The sequence below is a fragment of the Chionomys nivalis genome, chromosome 2 (genome assembly GCF_950005125.1).
Source record: "Chionomys nivalis chromosome 2, mChiNiv1.1, whole genome shotgun sequence".
Classification (NCBI taxonomy): Eukaryota; Metazoa; Chordata; class Mammalia; order Rodentia; family Cricetidae; genus Chionomys; species Chionomys nivalis.
This window is the reverse complement of record NC_080087.1, coordinates 108,607,336-108,629,434: the sequence shown is the minus strand read 5'-3', so window position 1 is coordinate 108,629,434 and position 22,099 is coordinate 108,607,336. Positions and strand designations below refer to the sequence as shown.

General features: G+C 44.7%; 2 protein-coding genes across 6 annotated transcripts in view; one reads left to right on the top strand and one right to left on the bottom strand.

Moving 5' to 3' along the window:
- Positions 1–18,366, top strand: part of LOC130865255 (UDP-glucuronosyltransferase 1-6) — a 101,143-nt gene extending 82,777 nt beyond the window's left edge. For all 5 annotated transcript variants that reach the window (XM_057756231.1, XM_057756239.1, XM_057756220.1 and 2 more), the window contains 4 exons: positions 13,830–13,961; positions 14,578–14,665; positions 14,910–15,129; positions 17,482–18,366. In XM_057756231.1, the coding sequence (XP_057612214.1) occupies positions 13,830–13,961; positions 14,578–14,665; positions 14,910–15,129; positions 17,482–17,779 (738 nt within the window). In that variant the 3' untranslated portion in view covers positions 17,780–18,366. The remainder of the gene's footprint in view (positions 1–13,829; positions 13,962–14,577; positions 14,666–14,909; positions 15,130–17,481) is intronic.
- Positions 5,709–6,434, bottom strand: LOC130865291 (dnaJ homolog subfamily B member 3). The gene has a single exon (XM_057756261.1). It carries the CDS (start codon positions 6,432–6,434, stop codon positions 5,709–5,711), a length of 726 nt encoding a protein of 241 aa, XP_057612244.1.
- Positions 18,367–22,099: the final 3,733 nt, after the last annotated feature.

Here is a 22,099-nt window from a genome sequence, read left to right as displayed (position 1 = left end):
TGGAATACTAAGGCTGCATGCACAGAGCAGCCTGGCACACGTGAGGCATTTTGCACATAAACAGCTGCTGCTTCTGCTCCCAGTCGGATCCTAAGAGGGTGGCTTCTCTCCAGAGGGCCATCCTGTCAGAACGACACAGATGCAGAGGTGCAGAATGTCACACTCCAAGGAGCTTGCCTAGTGGAGAGTGGAGCCAGCCCCAGGGCATGTATAGGAGGGAGGAGGCAGCAACTGCTCATCCCAAGTGGCAGAAATTCTCTGAGGCAGGGACAGATTCCTGGTTATGTATATGGTGCCCACAATTGGGGTCCTGCCCTCACCTCAGCCTCAACCTTACCTTTTCTTGAATTTGAGCACAGTGCCCCAGAAAATTGCAACCCATGCTTTATGGGGAATTCCATCCTCGTCAGGATTCTGATCTGGCACAGATTATAAAAGGAAACCCAATCACAAACCTCAGAATGCAGTGAAGACCCAAATAAGTATTCACCTAGGGTCCTTAACAGAGTGCAGGATCCTGCAGCCCCAGTATCCAGAACAGAACCTGAAACTGAGCCATAGCCCTGAGCAGTCTCTTTGTCCCTTTCAAGGAGATCAGCTTACGGGAGGGAGCGGGATGCTTCTGGAATTCACTGTGTCAGTGAAGAGGCTGGTGTTGTCCGGAGGGGCTTTACAAAGATCTGCTTCATTCCACGGAGTGGTTACATGACTCTGAAGAGATCTAACAGCAGAGTCAGATCCTTGGTCTTGACTTTGAGATCTTTCCAGCATTCCCATCTTTGTCAGCAGTCAGCTACTTCAAATCATGTTCCCTGATCTGTATATTCCTGGTACTGTGAAGAATAGGAACCATGGCGAAGGGATATCGTCTTTGGTTTGGTCTAGCTTGCTTTGCAGTGTTCTGCATGCTGTAATACGCTTACTGCTACTTGTGAATTGGAGGAGAGACGTTAATGAGCTATTGAAGTAAGGTCTTATCCAGCAGAAAGGTTTTGGGAGATAGCACTGCTCCAAGCTCAATAGAAACTTACTAAAAGTCCAGGTCATGAAAGAAATGGGTGCCCAGCGCCTTGTTTGGGGAACTGGAGGAAAACAAGAAGTGAACTAGTATGCCCTACGAAGAGAGAAGCATGTCACGGGAGTTTTTATTAGGCAAGAAAAGCGAGGTTTAACTTTCTCTGGGTGGAGGCAGATGGGTACATTAGTGAAAGGTAGGGTGAGATTTATTCTGTAATGATTAACTTAAAGGCACTGTACTACCCAATGGTATGCAGAGTGATAGGTGGCCTGGTTATAAGAAGAGGAATAAACTTACGAGGGAGGCACAGGGTGTGCACAGTCTACGGCTGTGGGCCTCTGGGGAGATGGACACAGGACTCTCAGGGTTGCTGCTGCTGCTGTGTGCCCTGCCCTGGGCTGAAGGTGCAAAGGTGCTGGTGTTTCCAATGGAGGGCAGCCACTGGCTGAGCATGAAAGATGTCACCAGGGAGCTCCATGCCCGAGGCCACCAGATTGTGGTCCTGGCTCCGGATGTGACTCTGCACATCAAAGGAGAGGACTTCTTTACGCTCCAGACCTATCCCTTTCCGCACACCCAGGAAGAGTATCAGCAGAACATACTGGGCAACTCTAAGAAGGCCTTTGAAGCACAACATTTTGTGAAGATGTTTTTTGAAACTATGGCAGGTATAAGAAAATTTTCAGAACTCTATGCAAATTCTTGTGCACTTCTACTGCACAATGAGACCCTGATCCAGCACCTGAACTCCAGTTTCTTTGATGTGGTCTTAACGGACCCTGTATTTCCCTGCGGGGCAGTGCTGGCCAAGTACCTACAGATTCCTGCTGTGTTTTTTCTACGCTCCATTCCCTGTGACATAGACTATGAGGGCACACAGTGTCCAAACCCTTCTTCATATGTTCCAAGGCTACTTGCAAGACTTTCTGACCACATGAGCTTCTTACAAAGAGTCAAGAACATGCTGTACCCTCTGGCCTTGAAGTACATTTGCCATGTCTCATTCACTCCCTATGAAAGTCTGGCCTCTGAACTTCTGCAGAGAGAGGTGTCCTTGGTGGAGGTTCTCAGCCATGCATCCATGTGGCTGTTCCGAGGGGACTTTGTGTTTGACTACCCCAGGCCCATCATGCCTAACATGGCTTTCATTGGGGGTATAAACTGTGCCAACAGGAAGCCACTCCATCAGGTCTGTATTGTCCTTTATCTCAAGAATTTTCCAGGATTTTTTTTTTTAATTTCAAGTGCTTATTTACTCATTTGTCCAAAGTTATCTATCTCTCTTAAGAGGTTTCAGTTAAATTCACCTATTAATGTGTCCACGGCGCTATACTCTAGATTTTCAGAGGCCACTATGAGGACTAAGGGCTAAGGTGAAGGCAACGGGACTGAGGGGCTGTAGCGGAACTCTACTGGGAATGCCCATGTACCCGGACGTGGTTTTTCTATCGAGTGTACTGAGTCTGCACAGTTGCTGAGAAATTAAGCTGTGACCTGACCCATCAGAGAGTGTGTTACTTTCAGATTTTTTTTGAGGGTTAAAAGAATCAGTGGATGCAGTTGCTGATGTGGCAGGGATGAAATGGGTGTGTACTCATAGGACACTTGAGCACTCAACAGACCTGGAAGCAAGCTAATGAGTTTATAGGATCAATCGGACTAGCCACATATTGCTCAATAGTTGATGTGTAAGTGAGCAGCTACTCTGATTGTAGATCTTCCATGGTATACCTAAATTTCCTATTTCAAATGTTGTATGTAGAAAGCTAAAAGAAAAATAGTCTATAGAAGTCTACTATAACAAAACTTTTTACTTTATCATAGTGTAGAGATGGAGAATAAGTTGTACACTTAGTCCTGAGGTTACTGGCTACTGGCTACTTGTCTGACAGTAATTAAAACTATACTAAATGGTTTAATGGAGATCTAAGGAAATTAAAGAGAAAAACCTTTGATCTGGGTTTAGGATGTCAGGTCTGTAATCCTAGCCCTTTATAGACTGAGGCTGGATTATGAGTCCATCCTTGACTACATAATGAGAGTCTGAACCGGTTTATACAGTGGGAGCCCAAGAGGGGAAGAGGGGGAAGACGAGGAAGAAGGGGGTGAGGAGAGGAGTTAGGAGAAAGGCATGAGGAAGATGAGGGTAAGGGAAAGAGGAGAAAGAACTGATGAAAATGTGGAAGTAGAAATTCTGGAAACAAGTTGATACAGATAAATGTCTTCCTAAAATGGAGAAGGTACCTTTCTTCTAGCTTGGAGGCCACAACATAAAGGGACGATGGTTACTTGAAGACAGTGTACTTTCTTCCAAATGCTTCCATCCATGTTGACGAAGCTAAATCTAAAATAGCTGTGTGCGAACCTCCAGCCACTGGGACTGGCATTTGGAATTCTTGATCCTGTTTTAGATGGAAGAGGGCCTCCTACTATCCTGGATTTTACATTGTCTTCCTCTTCCTTGTCTGGTGCATTCTAGAAAATTCTCTCAGTGGTTCCATGAGGGGATCCCCTGTAATGAATCTGAATGCTTTAAAGAATTAGGGGAGATGTACGTGAGTGTATGACCGGGGATGCATGTGCTCCAAACTGCTCATGTGGCAGTGAAGAACAACTTCAACGCCGGGTTGCTGGTCCTCTCCTTCCACCATAGGTCCCAAGGATCTAAGTCAAGTCGTCAGGCTTGTGCAAGAACGTGCTCTTATAGACCCTCTGGTATATTCAAGAGGCTGCTCTTTGCACAGGAAATGCCTTGTGCCCACTATGACAAAACTTCCCTTACAAGATGACCTTCCACAGGCATGTCTGCATAAGTGTTTTGAGACCGAGCAATTTTTGAAGAGATTCTCACGTATCTTATAGTCAGGTCTGGTGGCACATGCTGTGAATTCCCACACTTGGGAGTAGATTGCTGTGAATTCAAGGCCAGTCTGGCCTACATACTGAGTTCTAGTCCAGCCAGGAACTTTCCATTTATCCTGGACCATTAATCCAGGATCTATGAATACTGACTCCTGTGTTTGCTCTCAACCGTTAAAGCTAGCCAGAGTGACCTTGCTATGCCAGGCTCTTTGCCTACCATGGGCTCTCTGCTCAAGCTCTTTCTTCCACTGTGTGGTTTCAGACCCACTCATTCTGTCCTACCAGGGTGGTGATTTCCACATGTAACCATCACAGATACGTTCATTCTCCTCAAGTCCTTGATACCTCCTACTAGTTCAGATACAAACCCACACCAACATGCTACTCAGTGACTTTACCCTCGTTTTTATGTGGTGTGCATGTGTGTGGTGTGTGCATGCAGAAGTCCAAGGCAGGGATCATCCTCCATTACTTGTCCACCTTATCCAGGGTCTCTCAAGGAAAAAAAATCAGAGCTTGCCAATATGGCTTTGGGAATCCCATGTTTCTGCCTTCTAAGCACTATCACATACACCAGACCTTATGTGGGTTTCTGGGGATGCTTGCCTAGTAAGCACCAAAACCCCTGGGCCATCTCCCCAGCCCTCAGGGACTATCTTCATTAGCTCCCGAGGCTGAAGAAAACATCTGTTTCAAGTCTGGTAGTTAGCCTGACTTGGGTAGAAAACAGCTACCCCAGTTCTGCAGTGACTATTCCATTGTGTGATTTCTAAAGGCTCTGTGTGCCCTGGGGGGACAGTGCTGAATCTTGTGTTTCTGCTAAGTACTCACTGCACGAGGTTACACTTTCGGGGTAGTTTGGGTATCCAACCTATTTATAGAATCTTGGTTTATAATAATGTGCTTAGGTCCCATGCCCTTTTGGTAGAGAGTTACAAAGTGTGGCAATTTAAACCGATTCAGATCCCTTTTACTTCCATGTCTTGTGCAGTCCTCACAGAGGGCACTGGAGTGAGGAAGACCATTCTGTGGTTGACTCTCTGAAGGCCACCATCTTCTGCCAGGTCTCACTAGGACCTGTGCCAACAGAATGGACTCTACTGTAACATACTTATTTACATATATGTTACATACGGAAATTGAAAAGCTTGGTTATCCTCCAAAACACATTTCTTTTCACTTCCAGCGTCTTCCACTGTTGTAGAACAAATTCTATAACACTTACCTTGACTGATAGATTGCAACCCTGAACCCTCAGAGAGCACGGTCCTGGCAACCCTCCTTTTTTGGCCCACTGAAATGGATTTCAGGTTTCTATCCTACAAAACTTGGGAAGAATAACTGTGATAGACATTACCAAGTTCATGGCAATGCATTGCAGCAGTGACCAGCATCATTGTAGGTAAACTAAAAGCCACTTTTTTGATGTATTTTAAACTAAATCATCAACACACGCAGTATCTTTCTTCACAGTGTGAGTGAGGGGAAGTGGAGCTGTATAGCTCCACTTCATAGAAAGCTCTCTAGGTCGAAATATCAACAAAATGGACATTGTGTGGTTTCAGGTGCCGTGAACAGTGTTTCCTACCACTAAGACATAACGGTGGTCTGCCTCTGGATTACGTTTAATGAGTGCCAAAGGCATACATATATTTACAACAGGCATGAAGACCAAGAGAGGTCCTATCCCTGCAGTCCCAACAATAAGAGGCACCCGCATGAACTGTATAGAATGTCTTGAATACAGATGTTCTGAAAGTAGAGTTCCCTTGAAAACGCTTTTAAACAAAAAAAGGTCCTGATAGTCCTTAAACCGCACTTTATGTCTTTACTGAGTATTGATGCGAAGCAACTGCTCTTTGCCATTAATTATCAGGGACTTTAACTCTCCATCTTCTTCCACTTCCACCCTTTCTTGACCATTCTCAACGATTCTCTTGGTGGTGATTTTTTTGCCATTAACTATTTCGGTGGTGGTTGACACCGACTTGAAGTTGCCTGCCGCCCCACCGCCACAGGACATGGAGAAAGACGAAAGGCCTGAGTTTCCCGGAGAACCGAAGGATGTGAATCCGGTATCTAACGAAGCAAAACCACCCCCAAAAGTTGGAAAGTCGGTGAAGGAGGTCGAGAAGGGTACGGCCCCTCGGCTTCTGCTTCCTCGGCAGCTCCTCCGATCCCCAAAGAAGTTATCAAACGGGTCTCCGAAGAAGTCGAACGAGAAGGGGTCGCGGCCCCCGAAGAACTCCCTGAAGACCTCAGCGGGGTCTCGGAAGGAGAAGACATACTGGAAGGCGTCCTGGAACGGGCTGCCGGCCGCGCCGCCGCCGCCCACCTCGCCCACCTCGCCGCAGCGGTCGTAGACTTCGCGCTTGCGGGCGTCCGATAGGACCTCGTAGGCCTGCGCCACCTGCTTGAACCGCCTCTCGGCCTCCTCCTTGTGCTCGGGGTTCTTGTCTGGGTGCCATTTGAGCGCCAGCTTGCGGTACGCCTTGCGGATGGTCTCAGCTGAGGCCTGCCGCGGCACTCCCAGCACCTCGTAGTAGTCCACCATGGCGGCTGGCCGGCCCGCGGCCTCGGCGCTGCAGCGCGGCTGGCGGCTGCTGAACGCCCCCTACCGGCCGGCGCCGCGCGCCCTTGTGACGTGGGCGCCGCTCATTGGCGGGAGCGGGCGGCGCCCTCAGCCTATCAGAATAAAAGGCTCCAGGGTTGGGTCTGCACCCAGTGACGCTCGGTGATGCTGATTGGTTTGTTGGTCTGTTATGAAGAACAAAGGGCAACTTAGGGGAGAGGCCTTGATTCTGGCTGCCATAGAAAAGCGCTACTTCACTTTTTCTTCCTCTTCCTTTTCCTCCTCCTCCAGCTTCTTTTCCTTCTTTCCCTTCCTCCTTCCTACCTCTCCTTTTTCTCCCCTTCTGCCTCCGCCGCTCTCCCTTCTCTTCTCAGCTGTGTAGATCAAGCTAGTCTTGAACTCACAGTCATACCCTGCTGCCTCCCCATCCCGCGCTGTGGATTTACAAACGTGTTTCACCAAGGCCAGCTTTTAAAAATGGGTTTTTGTGGCCTGCCCCAAGTCAGCTTTCCTTTAGCCAGGTAAGAGGATGGGGAAATTGACAGAAGTGACTTTTGTCTGACTCTGAAGGACAGTGGTTTGTGAAAAACTGAGGTTCTCAAATGTTTTGGCTTCAGGACCCTTTGTTCTAATTTCTATGACTTAGTTCCATTCAGATCACAAGAAAGTAAAGCAATATCTGTTAGCTGCAGTCTAACATAAATCATGTTCTTATGAGGAAATAACTTCTTCAAAAACTCAGAAGGGTGGGATATGTTTATATTCTTTAAATAACCTCAGCATCAGGCTTAATAAAGCTGGATTCTCCTGCTTCTGCATTCATTCTACTGTGATCTCACACATGGAGGAACCTTTAGAAAACTCCACCATATGCTTATGAGAAAAAAAAAAAGATGTTTAAAAAGTCAGTTTCTTCGTGGATGGAAATAGTCTTGACATTCCCTTGAAAAGTTCCCAGGGTTCCCTAGCTAATACTTGGAGAGCCATTGTTGTCCTGAACAAAATAATTAGAACTTGTGGGCTGTTTTGTAGCCCTCTAGGTGAGATGTTCTTGTTTCCACTAACTGTGGTATCATGACTATGGATTTCCTTCTGTTCTTGCTTAAAACTTGTGTTGTCTCACTTCCTTGTGTGTGTGATTTTTTTTTTTTGAACATTATATTATCTGACTTGATCAGTTGTGAGGCAGCATACATCTGTAAAGGTTACTTGGTCCTAAGGGGAAATGATTAACCAGTGAACTTTTGAAGATTCTATCATGAAGGGCACTAGGTCTAACCAGTAGCACTGGGGCACCAGAAGAGTCATTGGAGTTTATGTCACTCCCAGTGACTGAACTTGAACCTTCCTGTAGGGCTGGCACTTGGTAATGAGATTGTGATAGAAACCTGATTAGGAGGAAAGGGCAGGTGGATTGACTACCCAGACGAGCTAGAGAGAAGAAATAATCTTCAAAAGGTGACCCAAGGTCTAAGGAAGGACAAGGCTAAAGGATTTGAGGTTTTTTATGGGCCCGATGAAACTGTTGAGCATGGCACCAGAAGCAGTGATGGTATGGGATGAGGGGCAAACTAATATAGTGAGTTGGTAGGACCGCCTAGGGGCTGAAGCTCTGGAATAGGATCGTGGCAGCTGGGTCTGAGAGACCGAGTGCTTGACTTAGGCCTGTAGTAAAGGCAGATGGCGTCTGTAGAAAGACAGTTCCTGAATGCATGGCTACGGACTGGCGCCTGGGCTGAGGTAGTGAGTCCGAAGCTGAAAGCCTGTCTATGAGGAGTGTATCCGTTTAGACTTTGTCTAGCTTACAGACCGCTGTGTGAACTTCGAGATGATGAGAGACAGGATAGAGAAAAATGCTGCAGAGATTTGAGGAAAGCTGCCTTTTCCCTCCAGAAGGTCCCGAGCTCATCCGAAGGAGGATGGCAAGCTTGTGGGCTTTGTTTAGTGTGAATCTCCATTGTTCCCTCAAAGGAGCTAGCTGTCCCACCAGTGGGAATATTGACCTCTAGCTCCAGCTTAAAAAGAAATTTCATTTGAAAAGTGGGGCTTTTCAAAGACACCACATTCTTCAAGGGCCTCCAAAGCAGGACCACATTGCTGCTGTGTTCTGTTCCTCAGCCTGCAGAACACATCTTGCTGCGCCCTGTAATTGTTTGGTACTTCTCTGACCCCTGGACCCCTCCTCACAGGCACCGGCCATTGGTCATTTGAGTTTTGGCTCTGGGACTAACATAGTAGAATTCACATGTTCCATGCATGTTGCTGAAGGAAGGGGTTTGAAATATGTTTGGTCTGCTCATGCTCCAGGACAGACTTATCATTGATTGGATTGCTTTGAAGTGATTCTCCTTGTTGGTAATAAGAAATATAGATTGCCTTGCATTTAGCAGTGAGCAGTGTTCCCTGGCCAAGGGTAAGGCTGGGGCCCTAACCATTCAGGTCCACAGTGGCTGCAAGATGCTCTGAAGCCATTCACTGTCTGCCTTGCATGTGGCCTTGGGTTCCATCTCTGGCACCATTTAAATGAAAAAGCTCAAGGTTCTGACTAAAGACAGGAACAGAGCCGTAAAAGCATTGTTGTGTTTATGGGCTCTTTGCTCCACATAAGCTGCAGGTGAGCTCTCATGAAATGGGGCTTCCCAGGGTTACTGATCCTAAAGTTTAACTTTGATTGTGAGCTTTGGGATTTCAGTTAAATTCTCGGCAAAAAACAAAGGGATTGCTACATCTTTTCTGCTTACTGAGAATTAAGAGTGATGGAATGATTGAGCATGGGGAAATAGTTCAAAGTGCATGTGTGCACCGTGTGTGTGTGTGTGCAAAAACACAAGCAAAACTGGGACTCTGCTGAGGAAGGATGAAGGCCCAGGAATAGAGACTTTAAGTGCCTGAATTGTTTTCTGCCAGCTGTATACTCTAGAACACCAATGCTTTAAAGTTAAATTCTTTCTCCTTGTTATTCCCAGCACACACACACACACACACACACACACACACACACACACACACACACACACCATGCATGAAGGACCAGTACTGCAGTCAGTATTGGGATCTGTGCTTCCTTCCTTGAACTGTATAGGGCATCAGTGGATCCCCAGGAACGGCACAAGGCTGGTTCTGCTCACACTCTGGTTGCCCACTTCAGGATGCATTTCAGTTCAACAGCTCTTCATTCATCTCGGAGGGCCCCAGACAGTGCTGTTTGAACACTTCCTTGGACTCAAAGTCCTCTCTTTTGCCTTTTCCCCATTCTTCATGGTGGGGTCATGACCTTGAGGATCACAGTTTTTCATTCAACTTCTTACTGGGGCCTGTGTCTTAGCTCTGCCAAGAACTCTGGCTAATGTCTTTGCTTCTGTTGGCCTCTGTATGTGTACAAAATGAGGGAAATCCTTCTGCTTTTATGAATTGTGATTTTCTGTTTGGAATATGTTTTCTTTTTGTTTTTCTGAGGGAATGGAGTTCTGCTCTTGGAGAAGACTCATATGACTTTGTCTTTGTCATTTTCTACCCCAGCCTGGCTCTATTCATTTGCACTCTCAATGGACCATGTTTATTAGCTTGAGCTGTGGACCTGACTCTCTTGATAGAGCCTGAGCCTGAGGCAGGACACTCATCAGCGCTGGTCTTAGCTGCAGTCTTGAGACCCAGCATTGTACTAGATTCATTCAGTATGAAGTAAAAACAGCCAGTAAATGAGCTAGCTCAGTAAAGTGTTCTGATGCCGTATGAAAATTCTGGACATGGTGAGGCATGCGTATAGTGCTAGGGAACCAGAGAAATGAAACTTCCCTGACTTAGTGGTCTCCCAGTTTAGCCTAATAGGAAGGGTCTACACCAATGAAAGAGCCAATCTCAACACAAAATGTGCGGCCTCTGAGAGATAATACTTAAGGTTACTCTCCGGACTACATACCACACACAGAGACACACACAGACAGGCACACGCTCATGCGCACGCGCACATTTTGGAAAGTGATGGAAGTGGGTAAGAGGAGCCCCGAGTGAATGATGGGGGGCTTTCTTAGGGCTTTTGTGGATAAAAGCGGAGCTTCAGCCCTTCTCAGTTCCTTCCTTTCCAAAAGACTTTCTGAGTAACTTTCAGTTTTATTCTTGGGAAGGTGCCAGGCTTTGACGCTTCATGGTAACCCTTTCAGACTTATGAATAAATGCTAATTTAATGAATTCAAAGTGGCCAGAGATGGTTTGCTCGCTATAGTCACTCAAAGACATGATTTGAGAGAGACATTGCAGCCATTTCAACAGCCGTTATCTTCTAAGGAACCCCGTAAAGCTCCACCCGCATCTTGAAAAGCAAATGTTCTATGGTCTCTGCCAGTCAATTGACAGCTTTAGTCATGGGACACAGTCAAACATTAACTGCTTACACAAATTTCTTTTGTGTAAGAACCATGAGCAGGCCTGAATAGATATTTTGAGAGCACCGGAGGGAGAGGCACCATGACTGTGGCGTGCTGGAGCTCCCATTCGCCTCTGCTTCTCGTGGGCCTTCTGTGGTGTGTGCTTGGCCCCTCTGCCTCCCATGCTGGGAAGCTGTTATTGCTCCCTATGGATGGCAGCCACTGGCTCAGCATGCTTGGAGTTATTCAGCAGCTCCAACAGAAGGGACACGAGATAGTGGTCATAGCACCTGAAGCCTCTCTACACATAAAAGAAGGATCCTTTTACACTCTGAAGAAGTACCCTGTGCCATTCAAGAAGGAAGACATAATAGCCACTTTTGTGGAACTTGGGCTCAGTGTCTTTGAGGAAGACCCTTTCCTGCTGCGTTTGATCAAAACATACAAGAAAGTCAAAAGGGACTCTGCCATGCTCCTGTCCGGCTGCTCGCACCTACTGCACAATGCCGAGTTCATGGCCTCTCTGGAAGAAAGCCACTTTGATGCTCTGCTAACAGACCCCTTCCTTCCTTGTGGTCCCATTGTGGCCCAGTTTCTGGCTCTGCCTGCTGTCTACTTCTTGAATGCATTGCCGTGCAGCCTGGATTTGGAAGCTACCCAGTGCCCCTTTCCTCTGTCCTACGTGCCCAAGAGTATGTCTGTAAACTCAGATCACATGAACTTCCCGCAGCGAGTGAAGAACATGCTCATTGCTTTGTCAGAGAACTTTCTATGCAATGTGGTCTATTCCCCCTATGAGCCACTTGCCTCAGAAGTCTTACGGAAAGAGGTGACGGTCAAGGACCTTCTGAGTTCTGCGTCTATCTGGCTGATGAGAAATGACTTTGTGAGAGATTACCCCAGGCCCATCATGCCCAACATGGTTTTTATTGGTGGTATAAACTGCCTTCAGAAAAAGCCCTTATCTCAGGTGTGTATGTGAGTGCGGCCTCTCCTTGCCCGTGTTCTCTCCGGGAAAGGAACCTTCCATAGGTATGTGCTGAGTTCACTGAGCATGCTGGGATGCTTTCAAGTGCTCTCTTTGTTAACTTCTCTCCCTTAAGTCTCCCAGTTTTGGATTTGTCTATCTTTGGCATCCTCTTCTGACTTCCTCCTTTGTACACAGTATTTTGGAAAACTATATCTTGGGCTATTTTTTTATATATGGAATTCAGTTTAATGCAACTGACGTTAACTGTCAAAAGAACCATGTGTTTGGAATGCTTCTCAGAGAACACAGCTGTATATTATGAAGCTTGCCCTTGACTGGGGCACTGGATTTGGGCACCAGCAGCTTAAGTCTGATGCAATTGTTCTTTAATCCTTATAACTCCTGGCAAGAGACACTGCCTTTATGGTCCTGGCTAAATAGAACTTCTTATAAGATAGGAAGTTAGTTCCCGCAACTTTCTGCCTCTTCTAATAGGGCAAGGTGTCAGCCCTCTGTCTGAGCAAGAGACAGTCTTAATGGGAAAAGCAATACAGTCATATGTGTTGGGTCTGAAGTAAGCCAATAAGGAGATCCTGGAGGCCAGAGATGTGAAGATAATGAAGAGACCAAACATATAAGCAGACCTGCTTCAAGTACGTGTGCTTGGCTCCAGTGAAGGGCTTCTGATAGGTAGTCTAAGTGGATCCTGGGAAGGCAAAACATGTTCATAGCTCAGAACCAAAGCCACAGGTCTCAGCAGATTATTAATGTTTAAAGGTCTCGCCAGCTGGGGGGGGGGGTGTTGTCCCCAGAGAAAAGGCTTTTTTTTTTTTCAAAGCATTTATCATGTTTAGAAGAAACAAGTCAGAGATCAAAGATTATTTCCAGTTAACATGTTGCCTCACTGTTTGGCTGTCCCAAGGACTGTCATATTGTGACAAAGTTTAGGGCACATTGTACCAAGTGGAGAGGACTCACCTTTGTTGAACCCACAGAAGTTGAGTCAGAGTGAGTCATTGACTATCTTGCCTCCGTGGCTTACTCTTTTGGCCTCTGTACACAAACTTGTGTGCCAATTAAGCCTCAGTTAAAATCATACTATCTGCCTGTGAATGTTTATGACCCTACAGATCTGATTTTGTGCTAATCACATACTGGTGGCTGCTGAGTAGGCACACAAAAGCATAAGGGAGGGCAAACTAGACTGTGCCTTTCCCGGCAGGATTGCACGTGTCTTGAAGGAGCAAAGATTCTGGAATGTAGGTGAGCTATGCGCTATCAGGAGGTAGAAGAAAAGCAAAGGGCCCTAGGATGTGGGATGCCCGTCCCCAGGAAAGAAGGGCATGGGGAAGAAAGAAGAAAACTGTGATGTGATCCTAGAAAAGAACAGCTTCAGAGCAACCTACTCCTGGATGCTCTGGATCAAAATCCAGGACAGTGACAGAAGAGCCAGGTCTTTAGATTGTCCCAGGAAGTGAGATCAACGTGACAATGCTCTGACATCTAGTGAACTGCAGGAGCCTGGCCTTCAGAGGGCTGGAAGAGGGCTGCACAGGGTATGGGATCCTGATATGTTCAGGAGAGAGTTTAGTAGAAGCCTCTCCGTGTCTACATGTAGGGAGGGTCTGGACGTGGTTTGCCCAGGAATATTTGGGTTTTAGGAATAAAAGCACCATGGTCCATGCAGTCCCTCAGCTGTGTGTAACTTGTTACATTATGTCATCATGTTGATGTCATGTTCATGGGTGCACGGTCATGTGCATGTGCACTCCTGTATGTGCCTCTCCTGCTCTGATGGGAAATCAGCACCTTATCTGCATTCTGCATCTCCAGGGAACCCCACAGATAACCCTGTAAGCAAGAAATCCTCCTGAATTGACAGGGGACAAGGAGACAGAGTTGCCGTGATGGTTTTTGTTTATTACATACATACCTTTACTGATTCTCTTAAGAGGGAAGTATCTATCTTGTAATCTAATATGTGCAGTTCCCATGGGATGTGAGAACAAAGAGATGAACTGGAAATTTCTTCTGCTGCTCTAGGAATTTGAAGCCTATGTCAACGCTTCTGGAGAGCATGGCATCGTGATTTTCTCTCTGGGATCCATGGTCTCGGAGATTCCGGAGAAGAAAGCTATGGAAATCGCCGAGGCTTTGGGCAGAATTCCTCAGACGGTAAGATGGTTCAAGACTCCTTCATGTCTGCTTTTAGTCTCTAACTCTAGACCTCAGTGTCTAAATGCAGAAATCTGGGTTGTGGAACTCCTCTGCCATTCCACAAAGTTATTATTATTATTATTACCATATATTATTATTATTTCAATTTATTCAGGAATTCCTATGACATGGTCTGCCTCACTCAGATTTCTCATTTTCTCTAGGAAACTCCCAAGTATTAGAGAGAATGTTGTTAAAAAAAATAAGCATGATATTGTTTTTCTTCACATCAATGAAGAATGTTTCTCTGAAAAGCTATTTTGTTTTGTTTGTTCCTGCTTGGATAGTTTTTGCATCCACTTGCCTTGTGAAGAAAGTTTCCCTTTGAAGTGCAGAAACGTGAACGAATACTGAGGGTGGCTTGACGGCTTCTCACACTCAGGTTGCCAAGCTTTAGCGTCAAGAGCCAATGCTGTTCTTGAGCTCTTGGGACTTCCAATTCACCAAACCTCCCATCATGCAAAGCCCATCCGGGTTCTTCTTATTCATAGGACTGGCCTTTCTAGCTAGTCTAGCTGATTTTAAAAATCAAATTGTGTTCTTTTATTAAGCCTGTGCTTTTTGTCCCTACTAGGTCCTGTGGCGCTACACCGGACCTAGACCATCAAACCTTGCGAAGAACACAATACTTGTAAAATGGCTACCCCAAAATGATTTGCTTGGTAGGTTGGGAGCATCTGACATGTAGGTCAAACCAGGGTTACATTAAGGAAATGACAGGCTTTAATGTTCTAAATGATTGCTTAGCTTGATGGTGACTGAGACACATCACATACATCAACCCACCCCACCTACTCCCAGAGTTTTTACAATGGCCACGAGTAGATAATGGTCCTTGTGGGCTTTTCAGAATTTAGACATTGTCAGACTGAAGAACCTGGTGTCCCTCTCTGTTGTGCTCCTCAGGTCATCCAAAGACTCGTGCATTCATCACACACTCTGGTTCCCATGGTATTTATGAAGGGATATGCAATGGCGTGCCGATGGTGATGATGCCCTTGTTTGGCGACCAGATGGACAATGCCAAGCGCATGGAAACTCGAGGTGCTGGGGTCTCCCTGAATGTTCTCGAAATGACTGCTGATGATTTGGAAAATGCTCTAAAAGCGGTCATCAATGACAAGAGGTAAGTAAGAGGAGAAGAAAAACAAACAACATACTTGTGTTCGTGTCTACAGCATTTGCAATCAACAAAATAGCACAACAACAAATACATAAAAAATCTAGATTCATACACAAGATAAAGTGGGCATTATTCCTACTTGTAAAAGGAATTTATATTTTATCTTAGAATTTGTTAAAGTTTTTAGTTTCCCCAGATTTACAATCTTCAATTAAAAATAATGTCACTATAATAGGCATCTTATCTCTAAGATCCTGTAAAGAGAAAAATTCCATTAAAAGGTACATAGGGGTGGAGCTCTGGCTTCATAGGCAAGGGCACTAGCTGTGCAAGCCTGAGGAATGAGTTCAAATCCCAGCACTTATGTGAAAAGCCAGGCCTCAGCATCGTGGAAGCGGAAGACAGGAGAGCTGCTAGGCTTGCTGGCCACTAGTCTAGCTACAGATCCAATGAGAGACTTTGTCTCAAAGAAATAAAGTGGACAGTGACAGAACAAAACATTGTCTTATGGCCTATGAGTATAAACATGTGCACACATTCACACACACACGCACACACACACATACCACATACACATGCACACTGTGAGATCACTTTGTCTCTACTTGAAACTTAGTGTATTGCTTTCAAGGTTGCCAGAACTATTTTATTTAAAACCTATGGGAAGACCAACATGGTGACAGACACTTGTAATCTAAACACTTGGAGACAGAGACAGGAGGATTGTGAAGAGTTCAAGAAGTGTCCAAGGCTATTTAGCCAATTCCAAGCTGGCTGAGGCTGTGTAGCAAGATTCTGTCTTAAGACAAAACCAACCAAGCAAACAATAACAAAAACCCCAAGCAAAAATTTAAAAGGCAGGGAGGTGGAACAATGGCACTGCAGTTAAGAAGGGCACTTGCTGTTCTTCTAGAGGACCCAAGTTTGTTTCCCAGCTCTGGGGGGAACCTGGTGCCCCCCGGTGGCCTCCATGGGCTCTGCACTCATGTGTATATACCCACTCAAAGACAGACATATTAACACAGTTAAAAAAATAAAATTAAATCTTAAAAGCAATACCACAAAAGTTTGTAAGAAGAAACGATGGCCAGTGGTAGGTTTAATCTAAGAGCATGCTTACAGGTAATATGTATGTAAGAGCATTTTAGGCATGCCGCTCTAGTCTGTTTTCTGTTGCAATAACAGAATACCCAGAATTTCACCTTCTATGAAGGGTTAAAGTTTATTTAGCTCAGAGTCTGAGAAGTTGTGGGAAGTCTAGAGCGGGGCAGCTGCATCTGGTAAGGGTCTCCTGCTACTTACCATGTATCCTCCATGGTAGACACCTGGAGTTGCCAAGGGTATGTACATGCCAGAGACAAAACATAAGCGGCACCCTTGCTTGATCACAGCCCACTCTCACAGTGACAGAGTCCAGCTCTGGAGCAAAGGCTATCCTCTCTCTCAATGACGTCTCACTTCTTCAAGGTTCCACCACCTCTCTGTACCTTAGCATTGGGGACCAAAGTTCCTACACACGAGCCTGTGGGCAGCACATTTAAACCACACTACTCCTTTATCTGCAACTGATTCCTTTATTGTTGTTGTTGTTCTTACTTCATTTTACCATATGACGATATAATATAATTTCCTACAAAGAAATCACTAAAAGGTGAAAAATTGGAAACGAAGTTTAAATATTTATAAAATATCTCTTTTGTTGTTGTTTTTGCTTTCTTTCCTCCTTACCCCCTGTAGTGTTGAGGCGAGCAGGCCTGCTTTTCGTCTCGCCCGGCTCCTGTATGGTTAGCTTAATACCCGAAATAACAACACACAAACTGTATTCATTTAAACACTGCCTGGCCCATTAGTTCCAGTCTCTTATTGGCTAATTCTCACATCTTGATTAACCCATTTCTAATAATCTGTGTAACACCATGAGGTGGTGGCTTACCGGGAAAGATTCAGCATGTCTGACCTGGTGGCTGGCTCCATGGCGTCTGCCCCAGAGAGGAGAGGCCTGGCAACTTCCTTACTTCCCTCTTCCTCCCAGCATTCTGTTCTGTCTACTCCACCTACCTAAGGGCTGGCCTATTAAATGGCCAAGGCAGTTTCTTTATTAACCAATGAAATCAACACAAAACAGAAGACCCTCCCACATCAACCCCTTCCTCTCCTTCCTCCCCTTCTGCCTGCATTTCACCATCTATCCCTTCTCCTCCTTGTTAGAGATAAAGAATATGGATTAAGTGTGTGTTGGGGGTGTGCTGTTCTAGTTATAATAGAGATATGCTTCTCGTCCTGACTGGAGCCAAGCCTAGGGGGATGCCCTCTGTTACGTGGATGTTCCAAGACTAACAACCACTTTGTGTTCAGTTACAAGGAGAACATCATGCGGCTCTCCAGACTCCACAAGGACCGTCCCATAGAGCCTCTGGACCTGGCTGTGTTCTGGGTGGAGTATGTGATGAGGCACAAGGGGGCACCACACCTGCGTCCGGCTGCCCATGACCTCACCTGGTACCAGTACCACTCCTTGGATGTGATTGGCTTCCTCCTGGCCATCGTGTTGACAGTCGTCTTCATTGTCTTTAAATGTTGTTCCTATGGCTTCCGGAAATGCTTTGGGAAAAAGCAGGGAGTTAAGAAGTCACACAAATCCAAGACCCATTGAGAAGTGGGTAGGAAGTGAAAGGGAGGTATCAGTCCATTCTTCAATCATTTTGACACTTGAAAACAGAATCAGTGTTAAATTTATTTTGTTTTTATTAGGGAAATAATCAGCCATACATCTCACACTCAGAACAATTTTTAAAAATAAAACCAATCTAATTGCTGACCACAACCATCAGGGAAGCTATGGACAACACTTGCCATCTGTTTCGGGAGGAATGGCATTCTGTAGTCATTGACAGCCCTACAGTCGTCCCATTGTCCTGTCATGTTATCACTGCCCCCCCCCCACACACACACACTTCAGCTGTTAGATTCCTCTCCTGGGTCCTCAGGCTGCTGTGGCCTCCTCCAGTGCTCATCATTCCTTGTCGTGTTTGTGTATTGTGGGCGACGTGGCCTTTGTAGCTCTGGGGGAGGGGACGATGCTTTGAGACTGTGTCGGAGATGATAATCATTGCTTGTGTGAAGCAGATCTGGAGTTGATGAGAACAAAAGTTTATTCTTAGGCAAGTCCAACTTCTGTGGTGTTTCCCAAACCGAGAACTTACTAATAAATTCAGACAAATTGTGTCTATTATTTCTCCATCGGTGTTATATTTATTCATTGTCAAACATCCTCTAATTGTAAAAGTGCTACATGATGACTCCAAACTTGAAAACCAAAGAGATTCACACATGTGTACGTGCACACAAGAGAAGAACCACCTGTAGTTACAATGCTCTTTACTGCAGCCACAGTTCCGCAGTTAGTGCAGATGAACCGCTGTTGCTGTGTTGTGTAGTCTTTGGATTGCATTATGATGTTCCAAGACTGACAATAAAGTTTGTTTTGAATCAGAGGACAGAGCTAGTTACTAACTGACCAAAATTAACCATAGAGGTTCTGGAGGACTGAAGACAGACAGACATAGGGCAGGGCTAAGAGAGGCTCTGTCTCAGCTCCTTTCGGGTGGAGGAATGGAAGAGATGGGAGGTCACTGGTCACTTTGCCACTGCTTCTCTGATCATTCAGGTTCTTACCCTGATATCTGGCTCCTGAGTTTTTAATTGATAAAGAATAATTAGATAAACACATAATTGCTGCCATAGTTTTGATTCTGAATCTTCCAAAGATGTATTTGTTGATGGCTTAGTCCTAGGCCTATGGCACCACTGAGAAGTTGTGGAACTGTTAAGAAGATGATCCTGTGGGAGGAAGTTAAGTTTCTGGGGGTGTTACTTTGAAGGGGATGTTGGCATGCAGGACCTTTGCTCTCTCTTTGTTCTCTCCCTATCATGGAACAAGAAGCTTCTGGGACACTCTCCCTGGGTGTTCTCCTGTCCTGCACAGGTTCCAAAACAACATGGTCACATGACCAGGGATGGAAACGTCTATAGCTAGCTCCAAATAAGCCTTTTCTCATGAGCTGCTACATCCTAAGTATTTGTTACAGTAATAGAAAGCTCATTAACATGGGTATTGTTTTGACAGATACAAACAAAAGATTTCAGGTACACTAGATATTCTGCATTGGACAGTTTTGCAATGGTATAATGAAACACCCAGGTCAAGTAATTTATTAAGAGAAGAAGGTTATTTAACTTACAGTCACAGGTGATCCTTCATTGGCTCAGTTTGGTGAGGGTAGCAGAAGGTGTCATGTCATAGCAGGAGCATATACATGAATAAACCAGGAATTATATTTGGTGTCTGAGTTTCTGTCCTGCCAAGTTCCCACAGTAATTAAGTCCCAAAGAAATCACACAGAGGTCTACATTAGATATAAACTGATTGACCCATTAGCTCAGGAGGCTTCTTATTAACTCTTATATTAGCCTATTATTATTCTCTGTGTTCGCCACATGGCTCAATACCTTTTTCAGCGAGGCAGTCACATCTTGCTTCTTCTGTAGCAGGGTCACAACTGCAGAGGAATGGGCTTCCTCCTTCCCAGATTCTCCTGTTCTCATTGACCCTCCTCTACTTCTTCTCTGGTTGTCCTGCCTATACTTTCTGCCTGGCTACTGGCCAATCAATGTTTATTTAAAATATAATTGACAGAACACAGACCATTCTTCCACACCATATATTTTGAACCAGGAACGGAGGTGGAGTCTGGGATATCACAATTCTCTTTGAGGAAAATCCCCCAATGACTTAAGGACTTCCTAATAGGGCCTACCTGCAAAAGGTTCCCCTGCTTCTCAATAGCAGGCATTTTACAGGCATTCAAGATTCAAGTTATATATTCAGACTCTGGTTCCAAGTTCATGTCTGCTTCACAATTTAAAAAATGGATTAATGTGTGGCCTTAATCTCAAGAGGCAGAGGCAAAGGCAGGCAGAGCTCTGAGTTCTAGATCAGCTTGGTCCACAGAGCAAGTTCCAAGACAGTCAGGGCAGGGAAACCTTGTCTGGAAAAGAATGATAATAATAGATTAGCTTCCTGTCTAAAGACAGTCTCAAAGTCAACTGTTCTACCACAGGTTGGAAGCCCAAGTCTAAGGCCTCCACAAGACTTGGGACAGTCAGCTGAGAGCCTAAGTAAAAGAGACAATAATAACAACAACAAAAACCCCAGAAACTAAAACAAAATAAAAAACCAAACCACATACAGTGGAGGCCAGGCTTCAAGTATCCCTTATTCTGAAAAGGAGTCATGGAGAATTAAAAAGAAAAAAATCATCCCTAAAACAAGACAAAGGGAAACATCAATCAAACACCAAAGATCTTTGTTATCAGGGACACAGGGACACACTGTGGTGGGATGTGGGCCCCCAAAGAACATGGCCATTCCCACTTTTATGGTTTCAGAAGTTGTCTCCGTCATATCTACTCTCTCAAACTGTTTTTCACACCTCCCGGATCTTTTTCTTCACATTGTGGTGTAGTAAAGAGGTCGCTTGTTGGTTCCCGGCTACCTGGCTAGCTTAGACCCAAAATAATCACACAGAAACTGTATTAATTAAATCACTGCTTGGCCCATTAGCTCTAGCTTCTTACTGGCTAACTCTTATATTAATTGAACCCATTTCTATTAATCTGTATATCACCATGTGGCTGTGGCTTACCAGGTAAAGTCCTCAGTGTCTGTCTCTGGCAGCTCCAGCAGCTTCTCTCTGACCCTGCCCTTCTTTCTCTCAGCATTCAGTCCACTTTGCCTTGCCCTGCTATAAGTTCAAAGCAGTTTCTTTATTCATTAATAGTAATCACAACATACAGAAGGAAATCCCACATCACCTCACCTTTTCTGTTTAAATAAAAAGGAAGGTTTTAACATTAGCATAGTAAAATTACATATAAAAAGCAGTTATTAAGCAAGAATTACAGTTACAATATTTATGTCTATCTTTTATCATAACTAAGGAAAGCTATAATAATAGCTATCTAGTCTTCAACTCCATCAGAGACTCCAGAAGGATATAAAATATTACCTAAGTAAGCAGGAAGTGCATTATAAGTAACTTTCAAAACTCTAGAATTGACAGAGACATCTTACTGCCTGGATAGTCACCCAAAGTTCTTCTGTACCATTGGGGCATCCATCTTCAGCCTACTGGCCCATAGTATCCAACAGACATTTCCATGAAGAAGGAAATTTCAGTCACTTTCTTCTGTATCCTGCCAAATATCTAGCAGATTCTTTCATCAAGCACTGACCCTGAAGATTGTCTTACTTTTAAGCAAGTTTAGCAGTCATTTCTCTGTGGGTCCTGCATGTCCAGTTCATCAGGCAGTCCAGGCAAGAACAGTTTTTTGATCAAATGGCTAACCAACTCCATAAGGAGCCTCTTCAATGCCCATCTTCCTCTTGAAGCTATTGGTGATGCCAGGAGCAGATGTGTCTCATTGTCATGAAAAGTTGCAAGTTCTTAAAACATTTTAAATGCCATCCATATTCTGTAGTCTTTGAAAGATTTGAAGAATGCCTATCCATCTGAAATATATCCCTGTACATCTAGAAAATCTAACTAACATGATTACAAGCTTGACTATTAAAGATGACTATCTATTAACCTGTATTTCTTAATTATAAATTACATTTTAAAATGAACTACATAATCACAATACCTTAATCAAAAGCAGAAATATACATATGACAAGATTGATCTTAAATTTGTATCAACAAACCAAGATTCATGCCAATGCAAATCTCTATAGGATATCCCTCTTTAAATGTAAATAAACATTTAAGACAATATTTGGTAATATGGGCATAGTTTTGTCCAAACTTCTTTCTACTGTTTGTTGGGCAAAATAATTTTTTGAGGGGTGTTCAAGGAGAACTTTCAGGGGATCTTGGTCCATCAAACCATATTACTTTGGAATGATTCCACAG

Coding starts and splice junctions, on each gene's coding strand:
- LOC130865291 (XM_057756261.1), bottom strand. CDS start 6,434: ATGGTGGACTACTACGAGGTGCTGGGAGTGCCGCGGCAGGCCTCAGCT.